Source organism: Lutra lutra, chromosome 14 (genome assembly GCF_902655055.1).
Source record: "Lutra lutra chromosome 14, mLutLut1.2, whole genome shotgun sequence".
NCBI classification, from domain to species: Eukaryota; Metazoa; Chordata; class Mammalia; order Carnivora; family Mustelidae; genus Lutra; species Lutra lutra.
Genome location: NC_062291.1, coordinates 25,276,601 through 25,290,430, shown reverse-complemented (window position 1 = coordinate 25,290,430; position 13,830 = coordinate 25,276,601). Strand labels below are relative to the sequence as shown.

The 13,830-nt window shown below is 38.9% G+C and overlaps 1 protein-coding gene across 5 annotated transcripts in view; it reads left to right on the top strand.

The window, feature by feature from the left end:
* Positions 1–2,830: 2,830 nt before the first annotated feature.
* Positions 2,831–13,830, top strand: part of RTKN2 (rhotekin 2) — a 79,022-nt gene continuing 68,022 nt past the window's right edge. For 3 of the 5 annotated variants that reach the window (XR_007122718.1, XM_047702749.1, XM_047702750.1), the window contains exons 1-2: positions 2,831–3,132; positions 9,981–10,177. Coding sequence is in view for 2 of the 5 variants with exons in the window: in XM_047702749.1 (XP_047558705.1) it covers positions 3,073–3,132; positions 9,981–10,177 (257 nt within the window). In the remaining 3 variants the exon portion in view is untranslated. The remainder of the gene's footprint in view (positions 3,133–9,980; positions 10,178–13,830) is intronic. The other 2 variants (XM_047702751.1, XM_047702752.1) reach the window with 2 other exon arrangements.

Sequence of the window (13,830 nt, the reverse complement as noted above, 5' to 3'; positions counted from 1 at the left end):
ATAGGAGGATATTAGAAACCACAACAGTTACCTGTTTCTGGGGCAGATCACATTTTTAAACATAATGGGTCTATTATGTAAGAGAGCCGATTTCCCCTTCAGTATTTTCCTTTCTTTTGGCCTTCTAGAGATTTAAAAAGAGGAATGCAGGGATTAAGAGAAGAAAAAAATGTGCTTTAACATTTATTAGTATTATCTAAATTGGCTGTCCTATGTCAAATACTGATTTTATATTAATTAATTTTTAAATATTATCTATTTGTTATATTAGAGATAACAAATAACTTGTAATTAGTCTTACATGTTGAACTTATCACGGGAAGTAATATTGGTAGACTAGTAATCCCATCATTCACCTTTCATCTGAAGCTTTTATTTTTTTTTTTAAAGATTTTATTTATTTATTTGAAAGAGAGAGAGAGAGAGGAGAAAAGTCAGCAGGAGAAGCAGACTCCCTGCCGAGCAGGGAGCCTTATGTGGGACTCGATCCTGCGACTCCAGGATCATGACCTGAGCTGAAGGCGGTCACTTAACCAATTGAGCCACCCAGGCACCCCAGTGAAGCTTTTATACTGGGCAATTAGGTAAGCATCCATCGACTTCAGGAGCCCGCAGAGGGTGGGATGTTAGCTCTCAAACGAGATGCCCAATTGTTATTTTTTAAACAGGTGAAATGGTAAAATGTCATACTTTTTACTTCCTGGGAGTTGTTTAAATTCCTTCTTTCCTTCCTTCTCAAGCTAACCAGACTACTCATGTGAAATCTTTAAACTTTTGGTAGTTTCCATCTCTTTTTTATGTGCATCACATATACCAGAGAAAACTATGTTTGATGAAACTACCAGAAGGACCTGGGGGCAAATAAGGAAACAGCATTCCTGCTTGGAGGTATTTAAATCACCATATGATAGTTATAACTTAAGTACTTCCTGGACACATCCCTTGATGAATAATAATAAAGAGATAGGCCTACAATATATCTTCTCCAAGGAGAAAGGTCTTTAATAACAACTGTCAATTCCACAGATAATTACTAAATATGCCTTTTCCTAGATCTCTTTTTTCAAGAATAAATGCATCTCCAAGTAGTATTTACTCATCACATATTCCTACATCTGTGTCCAATTTAAAACTGGTTGGCTTGTCTGTTTCCATAAAGTGATGGTTTCTATAAGTATTTTGGTTGGAGTCTGAGAGCTGTGTTATATGACAAATAATATATGTCTGATGATGAGCTCCCTGTGTGTATTTCCTTTATGAGTCAGGTATTCTACTAGGCTCATGCAGCTCACTTTGAGTAGGGGATAATTATATCACAAAGTGGTAAGCATAAGAGAGGGGTGTGCATTGGGGGAAGGGTACCTAATGACTTTGGAATTCAGATCTGTGCTTGGAGAGAATGAGGTGAACTCATTGTGTTGGTAATTTGAGCTGTACACATTTTATAGTTGTGTGTAAGAATATGGGTCATTCCTAATGACCATACATTCCTAATGCAAGGGGATGGTCATTCCTAGCTGGGAAGCTCCGAGTATCATCTATTCCAGAGGGCCTCAAAGAGGCAATTACCTATTTGAGAGGACAGGCACTCTCCATATTTTCAGAAGTAAATCTTCAAACCAGCTGCTTAAAAAGAGCCTTGTGGATTATGTGACCATACAATTTATTATTCACTTTGGACAAGTGCAAGATTGGTGGGACACTGGGACAGCAAATCCAAACAGGGAATGTCTCAGGCAAATAAAAAAATATTTTCGTCCAGTTCATTGAAGGAAAAGTGCCCAAGGTCTTCTATGAGGGGATGGTGGGAGAGTTGATTTGGTTGATTTTGTACTTAGGAGAAAAAACTGTCAGAAGTCAAAGAGGAGTCCTATTGCCTTTTCAAGGGTAAGTCAGGATAGGCCAGGACAATATATTCATAACGATCTTACAAGGGCTTGAAATCTTTAGCACTCCAATTTTTCCTTTTAAAGATTCCATACTTTCCCATTATGATTAATAATAAGACTCTTTAAAGAATCTTTGCATGGGGGGTACCTGGGAGTCTTCAGCCTCTTGCTGAAGGTCATGATCCGGGAGACCCCAGATCAGAGTCCCCAGATTGAGCCCATGAAGAGCTCCCTGCTCAGAGGGAAGTCTGCTTCTCTCTCTCCCTTTGATTCTCCCCCCACCCCCCAGCTTGGGCTCTCTCTCTCTAATATAAAATCTTAAAAAAAAAAAAAAAGAGCTTTGTGGTGGTCTTTAGGGACAGCAAAAAAATGGGGCTCTGGGAAAATAATACATCATTCGCTTGGATGCTGGTGGGGAAGGAGTAATGAAAAGTATTTTGCAAGAAAAGAATAAACTACTTTCAGGAAAGAAATCTTTGCAAGAAGAACACACTACTTGGGCGTGTGTGGTGGGGGTATATGGAATTATAAAGAAACAACGGGGACAAAAGAAAAGACCTTGTGAAATGCCACAGCATCCCACTAGCCGAGTTAACAGGGCCGTGGTCTCTGAATGACCCTGTGCTGTGTGAGAGCTGGGAGCAGTGTCCCTTGGTTCTCTGGGAATGACACCATAGGCTCCCAGTGATACTGTGTGTCCCCGAGTCGTTCGTAAGAACGCAGGGACTGCAGCCAGCGCAAGAGCCCTGGAGGGAGAGCCTGCACCGGGATGCAGGGAAAATGCATTCAGCACCAAAGACTTGCATCGACCACCACCAGCAGCAGAAACCCTGCGCCGGGCCAGGTGAGCTCCGTGGCCAACGCTCTACCCACGGCCCTGCCCACTCGCGCCCCAGGCCCGCCCACACTCCAGTCATGGCTTTAAGTCGGCGGTCCGCGCCCCACTTCTCCGCGGGCTGTGCAAGCTCGGTTCTCCGCCGGCTTCCCACTCTGGAGGCCCGGGCTCGGGGCGCTCCCACTGCGCGTGCGCCCTCCGGCGGGACGCCCCCCGCGCCCCTCCCCCTGCGGCCGGACTTGGTACGGCCAGGACGGCGGTTGGCGTCCTCCGCGGCTCAGGCGAGCGGCGGGATTTTCAAATCTTACCCGTGGAGGAGTGACGGCGGCCCGGGCTGTGGCGCGGGAGATGGAGGGACAGACCGTGAGGGGTCCCGAGCTCCGCCTGGCGGGCCTTCCTGCCCAGCAGGTGAGTGACGAAGGGCCCGGCTTCAGGTCCTCAGGCCCCCGTTGTGCCTCGGCGTTGAGAAAACCCCAGGCCGCGTCTCCTATCCAGCGGTGACCAGAAACAAAAGGAAGGACTAGGAGGCCGCACTTTTGAGGCTCCAAGGGAGCTTAGAAATCTCCGCATTCCCCACGGTCCCCGGTTTCTCATGGAACAGACAGACCCGAGTGGGGAAGCGATGCCAGAGTTCCGCCGTGCGTTTCCGGGCGCACCTGCCCGCTGCTTCCCGGCACCGTGCAGGGTTTGGAACTCCCCGCCCAAGCGTAGGTGATGCTGGGGAAATGCAGGTTCCGGGAATTCCAAGAAGCCCACCCGAGGCCCGGGGAGGACAGTTTGCTTATCACTTGATTTGACGGCAGCACAAGTACTGGACCGCTGTCTACGCACGACAGAAACTAGAGGGGCAGGGTGGGGGAGTAAACTGCAACCTTGGAACTTCAGAAAATTGAAAGTGGGTCCTTTTTGAATTGGATAAGAAAGAAGTTTGATAGATTGCTATTTCGCCATGTAAAGTGCGGGTTAGAAACCTTTTTACTTCCTAGAGAGCAGCATTTTTTCTTAGGGAAACCAGTTATTAAAATGTTGTTTTCCCCCCTTAACCATAATTTTAGAGTCTTAAAAGAAAACTGATCTTTAAGCTGGAGCTTCACTTCTATTTTAATTTCTATCTTATTTTCCTGAATTCTGAGATAGCCTAAACTGTATGAAAATATCAGTTTTGTAGGTCAAAATTGGCAGACTATGAGGCATTTTATATTGTCTTTGCTTAGAATCCTGGCAAAGCCTTTCCTTAGAAAATTATTCTTTGTTAGAATCCTCAGTAGATACAACATCGTTAGTAAATCTTCAATAATACTGAGAAAAGGGCGCCTGGGTGGCTCAGTGGGTTAAGCCGCTGCCTTCGGCTCAGGTCATGATCTCAGGGTCCTGGGAGCGAGTCCCACATCGGGCTCTCTGCTCAGCAAGAAGCCTGCTTCCCTCTCTCTCTCTGCCTGCCTCTCCGTCTACTTGTGATCTCTCTCTGTCAAATAAATAAATAAAATCTTAAAAAAATAATAATACTGAGAAAAATAAAGCAAGACATTAAGAATCATTATGCAGAAAAGTCCAACTCCTTTATTAGTAATGCTGTTTTATGCCAGCATTTTCAAAAATTTCAAACATTTTAATGTAAAATACTTCTTTTCTGTCCTCTCCTTTATGTACTTTGGCTGTCCCGATTGTTAACAAAATCTTGATTTCTAGTGAATTGGCAATCTGTGGAAGTTCTTGTGTGCATTACATAGGTGTTTGTATAGTGGTTTGAGTATATTTATTTAGCTGTGTGCAGCAGTAATATTTAGGAATTATACGAAAGAAGAGGATAAGGTCATGAAAGAAGTTTAGCTACGTGGAATGAAAATAAATAATTATACACAAGGGCTGGATTATTTTCATGTGAGAAGGTACAGTATTTAATGATTTCTTAGGCAGCAAGAAAAGCAAATAATAGAGTTGTGGAATTCCTTCTGTTAGGATCTTGAATAAAAATTGCAAAATAGCAATAGGTTTCAACCTAATATTGAGGGTCAGTAAGAGAATTTTATACTTGACTAACTGAATTTTTATATGCTGTTTTTCCTTTGATATTAATGAACCTGCCATCTATTAGGGATAGGGCCAGAAATTCTTGGGTGGTCAAATACTAGTGAAACACCTCTGTTCAAACCTTGGAGTCATCTGTGAGTACACACAGTATTGGCTTTGGAGTCAGTTTAAGGTCAAATCCAACTCTGCTTGTTATACAACCTTGAATAAGTTATCTGTCTTTTCTAAGTTCTTAGTTTTCACAGTTGTAAAATGGGTAAGATGCTTATCTTAGAAAGTTATTGGGAGTTGAGAACCTCTTTAAAATACTTAGGATAGGGACGCCTGGGTGGCTCAGTGGGTTAAAGCCTCTGCTTTCGGCTTAGGTCATGATCCCAGGACCCTGGGATCGAGCCCCACGTCGGGCTCTCTGCTCAGCAGGGAGCCTGTTTCCCTTCCTCTCTCTCTGCCTGCCTCTCTGCCTACCTGTGATCTCTGTCTGTCAAATAAATAAGGAAAATCTTTAAAACAAAAATAAAATAAAATACTTAGGATAGTACCTAACACTCAGAATATACTTGAGAGAAAACGGTTTTCTTACCATTTCTTGTCCCGTTCATCTGAGATGTTGGGGCAGCCACCTAGCTTTTCTTACAAATATTTAAACTTTAGAAATCGTAATAAAAATGAGATTAAGATGTAATGCTATTGGTGCCAGCAGGCTGGATCAGAGGACCCAGAATGGGGTCCCATAGGACTAGCTAAGAAGGTCCTTAGCTTCTTGCAGGATGGAAATCTCGTCTGAGCCCATAGGAGGTGGAAGAGTTTATTGAAGATAGAGAGCAGATAAGGACGAATGCTCAGGAAACTTAGAAAAGGAGCATGAGTCTTGTCTTAGTTTGGGGTCTGCGGATTTTTATTGAGGATAACGCTGTGGTGTATGTATCCTCTCAGATAACCAGGAACCGGTTAGAACAAAGACGAGGACCCAAGTGTTATTGCTTGGAGCCCGGGTGGAGGAGCTGAGGGGGGTCTTGGTGTCAAGATGTCTAGTGCTGGTGGTCTGGAATACACATATGGTAGATTCCTCCAGTCATTCTCATCTGATTCTTTCTTGGATGTTATCTGTTCTAGAGAAATCTTGAACTCCTTGACCCTTACAAGGAGGACATACACTATTTGCATTACAAGGCATGTGTAAAGTGGGGTGTGGGTCAAGTCCTAGCAAGAATAGAAGCAGGAAAAAAAGCAAAAGACAGATTTTTATGGAGTTCTTCAGTTTCCCTATCTCATTATGTCATTTCACCAAAGTAAATGTATATAGAAACATGAATGTAAGAATTCTTTCTCTAATGCCATTTCCCAGAATGACCACTATTAACAATTTCCAGATTTTTTCTGTACATAAACAATTTTTGAAATAACCTGCAATATCTTTTAGAAGAAGGATGTATGCTATAAATACTCATTTGCAGTCTTTTTCATCCTGGCCTCTTAGTGAACATCGTATAACTATATCCATGAGGTAGGTAATAGTTTCTATCTGGATTACTACAGTAGTCTTATCAGCAGCCCAACTTCACATATATATTTTTTAAGTCCATACTTAATTTCAACACTAAGGCCATTTTCTTTGGACTTCCTTTGTCCCTTTCTAGCTCTTCAAAACTAGTATCTTTCTGTTTTCTACATAATCTAGATTTGCACTTTTAAGTCCTTTTCCTGTTTCATTTTTAGCCTTGGTCTGTCCATTTATTTTTATCAGCCTGACTTTAGATACATGATCAGGACAGTGCCATAAGCTTCATTTGACTTGATTACAAGGAAACTCTCATTTAGAAAATTGAAGAAGAAATGGCAAAAGGAAGGCTTTCCCCCCATTCTTGGCTCTTTCTGGAGACTTGCTTTCTGACATTTCTAAGAAGGACAGGTATATGCTTTTGTCTTGGGGCCTACTCAGTCTTGACTCTGCTATTATGGTTGAGGCAGCAGCAATAGGGATTTTATCTCCGTCCTTTTACACTTTGGGGCTCAGTCTGTGCCCTCATTACAAGATCATTGTTCTCACTGTGGATAACACATCAACTATTACCCCGGGAGCACTTTGCACCCCTTACTAACTAAAATTAAGTTCTTTGACTCCATAAAGACTTTCTTGGCTAGAGTAATATCACTTAACCAAAGAGGTTTTCTCTGTTTGTGAAGTATAGATGTATACTAAAGTTGCAGAGACCACAAAACTAGCTAACACCATAGCTTTTTTTTTTTTTTTTTAAACACCAGTACATTCTAAAGTGTACATACACTTAATTCATCTCACTTATGTCAGCCCTCCCGGATCCACATTCGCTCACTGTAGAATAGGTGAGGTAAACTAGTTTACTATGAATGTTAATTTGGCTGGGTTAGGGATCAGCGAACTTTTTCTGCAAAAGAACAGGTAGGTAAATATTTTCAGCTTTGTGAGCCACATGGTCTTAGTTGAGACTACTCAAATCTGCCATGGTACTTGAAAGTAGCTTTGGATAACACAAATGAGTGTGACTGTGCCCCAGTACAAGTTTATTTACAAAAAGACTAGCATTGACTGGGCAATAGTTTGCTGATCCCTGCTCTAAAGGATAGATTTCTAATGTTAATATATTAGATACATCTCATTTCCTTAATGAATATTTAACCTTACAAATAAGGTGATTTAAAAAAGAAGTCCTAACTTTGCATTTCATTTCTGCACTATTTCCCAAGCCTCTATAGTTTTATAGTCTTTATCAATAAGTGATGAAGAGAAGACAATCTTCATTTATAAGATGGAAACCCTAGAAGTCCAAACTGATTCTTTAACGTGTTTGTGGCCACCTACTGGTTCCTTAAGGTTGTTGCAACTTTCCAGATTGCTATGGAATTTCAAGTACTACAGTGGTGGATCTCTACCCTGGCTGTACATTGAATCACCAGAGGAACTTAAAATAAAAAACAGAAAAACAGCAGCAACAAAAACTCGGGCTCCACCTCCAGAGAGTCTAATTGTTTTTTGGTGGGTGAGTCTTAACTTAGGAACTTTTATAAGGCCCTTCCCCTATCAGAGGCGATTCTAATATGCAGCCAGCTTTAAGAACTGTTCTGCTGGTTTAGCTGGCTGCCTCACACTATTAAAAAGCAAAATTGAATTTAATGGTAGCAGATGGTATTTGTTTGTATTTCAGTTGTAGGGTAAAGCTATTCATCCTGGCTTCACGTTGTTCCCTGCATGAACTCTCCAATACTAACCAGCCTGCCAGAGCTTATTTCTATAGACATATGGGTCACATAGATAATTCTTATAATTAATTATTAATTACATTAAAGAAGAATTTACTTTGAGACTGACAAAGTCATAAAAAGATGAAACAGAATTGTTGAAATTCAGCCATGTATAAAGAAGGAAAACCAGCAAACGACTACATTTATATAATATACCAGTTTTGAGTTCTACTACTGGAGAAGGTTTTTATGTGGTAATTAGATGATGTAATTACAGAAAGTAATTAAACAGCTCTGTTCTTCTGTATGCGAATAGTGCATTTGACTGATTTGGATAGACAAGTTAAATCATCTGCTACAGCTTCTCTTTTAGGGTAATTTTCATAGACTTATTCTCCTAACTTTTAGTTTTCTTTTGAAAAGATTGTCTTTTGAATATCTGGAACTTCCATTATTATATTCCATTTACATTTTTGATACAGATTTTGATCCAATTAAAAGGTAAATTATAACATTTATTTTTTACCACAGAAGCCAGGACTTCTACTTTTAGAAATAAACATACTGGAGCATTATTATGTTGGTAGTATAGTTAAAGAGTATCCAATGGTTTATAATTTTTTTTAAAAGCCACTGTGAATTAAATCAAAATAGTATGTTGGAGTTTATAGAATTTTAATGTTACATGTATAAATTGTGTATAGAACCAGGCTGTTACAAGATAATTGTATGGAATAAAAGACTTTCAGAACTAAAGTGATATAGTAGTTTCCTGATGACTCTTAAAACTAAAGTAAACAGGGCGCCTGGGTGGCTGAGTCGATTAAGTCCTCTGCCTTCAGTTCAGGTCATAATCCCAGAGTACTGGGATCAAGTCCCACATTGGTGCTCCCAGCTCAGTAGGGAACCTGCTTCTCCCTCTCCTCCCTGCTCCTGCTTTCTCTGTCACTATCTCTGTCTCTCTCTCTCAAATAAATAAAATCTTAAAAAAAAAAAAAACTAAAGTTAACGTATCCAAAAATCTATTCTAAATCTCTGTTCCATCCAATAGCTAAAAGCTTCTGACATTTTCTGGGCACAGTGCTTTCACTCTTGCTTCTGAGATTTTATTTACATTGCTTACCATAGCGACTAAAACTTATCCCTTTTCCAGCATCTTCTCCTTTAGAAAATCTTACCTTGGTTAATTCAGTATCATCAATCATATCTTGCCATTCCACAATACAACATATATAATATGTGCATATGGTATATTGTTTACATTAGTTACTGTATTATTGTATTAGTTTCCTGAGGTTATTCTTTAACAAATTACCAAAACTGGGTGGCTTTAGACAGTAGAAATTTATTCTCTCATTGTTCTGGGGTCCAGAAGTATGAAGTCAAGGTACCCACCTGCAGGCCCATATTCCTGCTAAGGGCTGTGGGAAGAATTTTTCTCTTGCCCTTTCCAGCTTCCTTTTGTTGCCTGGTGGTCCTTTGCTTATAGACTCATTACTCCCATCTCTGCTTTAGTCTTTGCATGTAATCTCTCTGTGTATGTCTCTTTCTTCATGTGGCTTTCCTATAAGGACACCAGTCATTGGGTTTGGGCTCATACTATTACAGTATGACTTCATCTTAACTAATTACATCCGTAAAACTCTATATCCGAATAAGGTCACATTCTGCAGTTCTAGGAGGACAGGAGTATTTGGGAGACATTATTTAAACTTGTGAAATTATGCTAAGAATATGTAATGTTTCTCACCCCTATTTCTGTTCTGTTTCTCTACTAAATTGTAAAAACTTCCTAATAAAATAAATTAAGGTTTTGCAAAGAGCATTATCAAATAGCTATATAATTTGTGCTATTATACATTAAAAGTTTGTCACTTTCCCAATATGTTACAACATTAAAATGATGTCTAGTATGTTTTCCATCTATTGGGGTAAAAAGAAATGTTATAATTCTGAATTTTTGCTATCTTTCAAGAATACTTTTCTCTCTCTCTCTTTTTTTAAAGGATTGCAGCATTCAAGAAAAAATAGATTTAGAAATTCGAATGAGAGAAGGAATATGGAAACTCCTTTCTCTGAGCACTCAGAAAGACCAGATCTTGCATGCAGTTAAGAATCTCATGGTATGCAATGCTCGAATAATGGCTTACACATCGGAGCTACAGAAATTAGAAGAACAGATTGCAAATCAGACTGGAAGATGGTTAGTAGCATAGTTTTCCTATGGCTTTTAATGTACTCAAGTATTTGAATAAGAACACAATATAGTTTAATTTTAATGTCAAATATCAAATCATCAAAGCTTTTAAAAAAATAAATACACCAAAGTAGTCTCTAATATTAGAAACATTTTGGCAGTAGAACTCAGAATAAAATTAATATTATAGTAGCAGTTTTCACTTGGCAGTTTTATTGTGTCCCAGATTATGAAGTGAAATGGTTAAGAAGCAAGAGCTGAGAGAATATTTTAAAAAGGAGGAAGACTGGAGCCCCTGGGAGGCTTAGTTGGTTAAGCCTCTGACTCCTGATTTCAGTTCCGATCAGGATCTCAAGGTTGTGAGAATGAGCATTGCCTTAGGCTCCACACTCAGTGGGAGTCTGCTTGAGAGTCTCTCCTTCTCCTTCTGCCTCCTGCATCTTTATCTCTCTCTCAAATGATAAATAACTAAATCTTTTTTTTAGAAAAAGGACCAAGACTGATAGCTGAGTATATAGAAATGTGAATTAAAAAAAAATTTTGCTTAAAAATGCGAATAAAGAGGTGTTAGCTGAGAGTAATGGAAGCTTAGGTGTAGAAATTGAAATGCACACTCCTCTCATATGGTGAATATAAGTCCTCAAGAGGCAAGCAATTTACTCAAGGACATGTCACTGGCCAGTGACAGAAACTAATGAGAGGTTGCTTAGGATTTGCTAAGTATCTTCTGGTCCTTGTTCTCTTGGTTACTCTGTGTTTCCATTTTGGATCAGGTCTAGGATTTGTGTATGAAATTTACCTTCTATCCCATTTACAATGCCAACTCTTCTTGAATCTAAGAATGGACTTAAATTTGGTTTCTTTTCTAATGTAAATGGTCTTACATCACCCATTGCTGATCACTCTTAAAGCTCTAGCACTAGTGAAGAATTTCTTTTTATACCTTAATGGCCATTGTGCTGTTCACAGGTACCTCCACTAAATGCTTGAAAAGTAAGATAAAAAACACAGGTTACAGAAAGAGATTTTTGTAAAGATAAAATGTTGATGAGATGGTGATACAATAAACACTTGCGTTCAAAGTCACTAATATTTATTTGCTCTACTGCTTTTGGACCTCTTTGTGCCTCAGTTCCTTCATTACAGTTGGCAAGATAATACTTACATTTTGAAAATTAAGGTTATATTAAAAACCCAATCTGATACTTTTTACATAATTATTATTTTAACAAATGTGAAATAATTTTCATTATTTTTTATCCCTGACATTATAAGATGAAATTATTCTTACATCGTAATTTAAGAAAACATTTTTTCAGATGGACATACCTTGGTTTAAGTCAGTGCCTCCCAAACTGGATCACATATATCACTGAGAGTACATAAATATGTCTCAGGATATATACAAAGCCATAGGATAAATATGGCATATCTTCTTTATATCCATGAGTTCTTAAGATAAAACATGAGAAATTAGGAACTGTGGTATAATTTGCATTATTCTGTTCACAGAACTGTATGTTCTCTGCCCATCCTTTTTAAGGACATTTTGTCAGGAGAGGGCTGTTTTAGTGGAAGGGTTTAAGAAGCACTGGTTTAACTACAGGGTGGGACTAAACACTTGCTATTATATCATCTCTTACATTGCAGGAAATACTCTTCTGGGAATCAGTGTCCTCCACATTTATGTTCTGTACTTATTTTTAGTGAATTGTGAATTGACCGTTTTCTTAATTTGGTAGTATGACTTTTCTAAAGTTACTGATTTATAAAAATGTTAAATAAACTTAATCCTTATTGAAATGATAGAAGAAAGATAGGAAAAAATATTTGACTCAACTGGAAATGTGTAAAATTTTCAGTTTCTTTAAGGATTATCTTCATTAGATGAAAATAGCTTTGCTGCTATACATGCATATTTATATTTGTTCATAATTCCTATAAAAATTGTCTCCCTTAATTATAAAATTATTTCTTTAAAGAAATCTGAATATTCTCTATGAATTCTTTTGTTTACAATTCCACTTTGAATTGTGCAGATATAACCTGATGTCACTATCAAATATAATTGGAAATTTCTTTTTTTTTTTCTAAATATTTTATTTATTTATTTGACAGAGAGAGAGAGATCACAAGTAGACAGAGAGGCAGGCAGAGAGAGAGGAAGGGAAGCAGGCTCCCCGCTGAGCAGAGAGCCTGATGTGGGGCTCAGTCCCAGGACCCTGAGATCATGACCTGAGCCGAAGGCAGAGGCTTAACCCACTGAGCCACCCAGGCGCCCCTATAACTGGAAATTTCATAAAAATGATCTAGATAGTAAGGAGTGTCTTACGATGGTTTTTCAGTTTCTGGAATTAAGTTATGTAAATTATGCCATTTGATTGGTTGGTCAAATATTTACTGACTAGTACTTGTACAACATTATTAAGTACTGTGTTGGTGTATACAAATTCAAAGAACAGAATTTGTCAAAATATGAGAACATTTGTATGTTCAGCAGTCAAATATTTAACCTTTAGAGACTCAGTGTTCTTTTCCTTAGCTTGGTTTTGATAGTCTTTAAGGTAGAAAAATGCTTCGTTTTTTACATGGCTACCAGAGTTAAAATGGCATTTTAATGAGTCTACTGCCTACCTCTAGTCTAGTTTAGTCTACCTTCTCTAAAATTTTATTATAAAATATCAAAAACTTAATGCAGCTAGGCTTTGTCAAAGAAGAATTAAGTCAGTATGAAATGGCAAACTTGAGGAAGATCTGATGAAAGAATAAAATCTGAATCTTCTAGGGCCCCTGGGTGGCTCAGAGGGTTAAAGCCTCTGCCTTCAGCTCAGGTCATGATCCCAGGGTCCTGGGATCGAGACCCACATCAGGTTCTCTTCTTGGCGGGGAGCCTGCTTCCTCCTCTCTCTCTCTGCCTACTTGTGATCTCTGTCTGTCAAATAAATAAATAAAATCTTAAAAAATAAAAATCTGAATCTTCTAGATTTTGGAGGATGGATAGAGTTTGGTTGGGTGAGTGAGAGGAAAGCAGCATTCCAAGAAAGAAAAATAGCAAAATAAAAGCTCAGGGTGAAAAAGACCATGAATTATTTAAGAGTGGTGACAAGATGTGTTTGGTTGAGGCTTAAGACGAAAAGCAAAGGGGGAAGCAAGATTCAGGAATGTGTAGAAGGCTAGCTGGCAAGTTAACAGTTGTTAACCGACAGATTTCCAGGTGCCACATATTTTGTTAAGGTGTGCACAAATATCACGTTATACGCTGGGAGAGCTATAAACCTCTATTAAAGAGTAGTCAAATGGGATTTTGCAATATTAGATAACTGTTTAAAAGGACACACAGTGACTACGTGGCTAGGACATGAACCCAGATGACCCAAAACTCTGAGGACTCCTCACCCCTGTAGGAAGTTAATGGGTGTTAACTGACAGCCTTCTAGGTGCCAGATAATTGTGCTAAGGTGTCCCACAAACTGAGAGGTACAAACCTCTTCTTAAGCTTCCCAGCATTCTTTTTGTCACCTTCATGCCTGTTCTTAAGTTCTGACTTTCACTGGCCTCTATGCTTGCCATGTTTGTCGAGTATTATTCCTTACTTTGTTCAGATTTTTAATCAACTTTTTAATATGAAATTTCATATGTAAAAAAGTAGTAAGAACAGC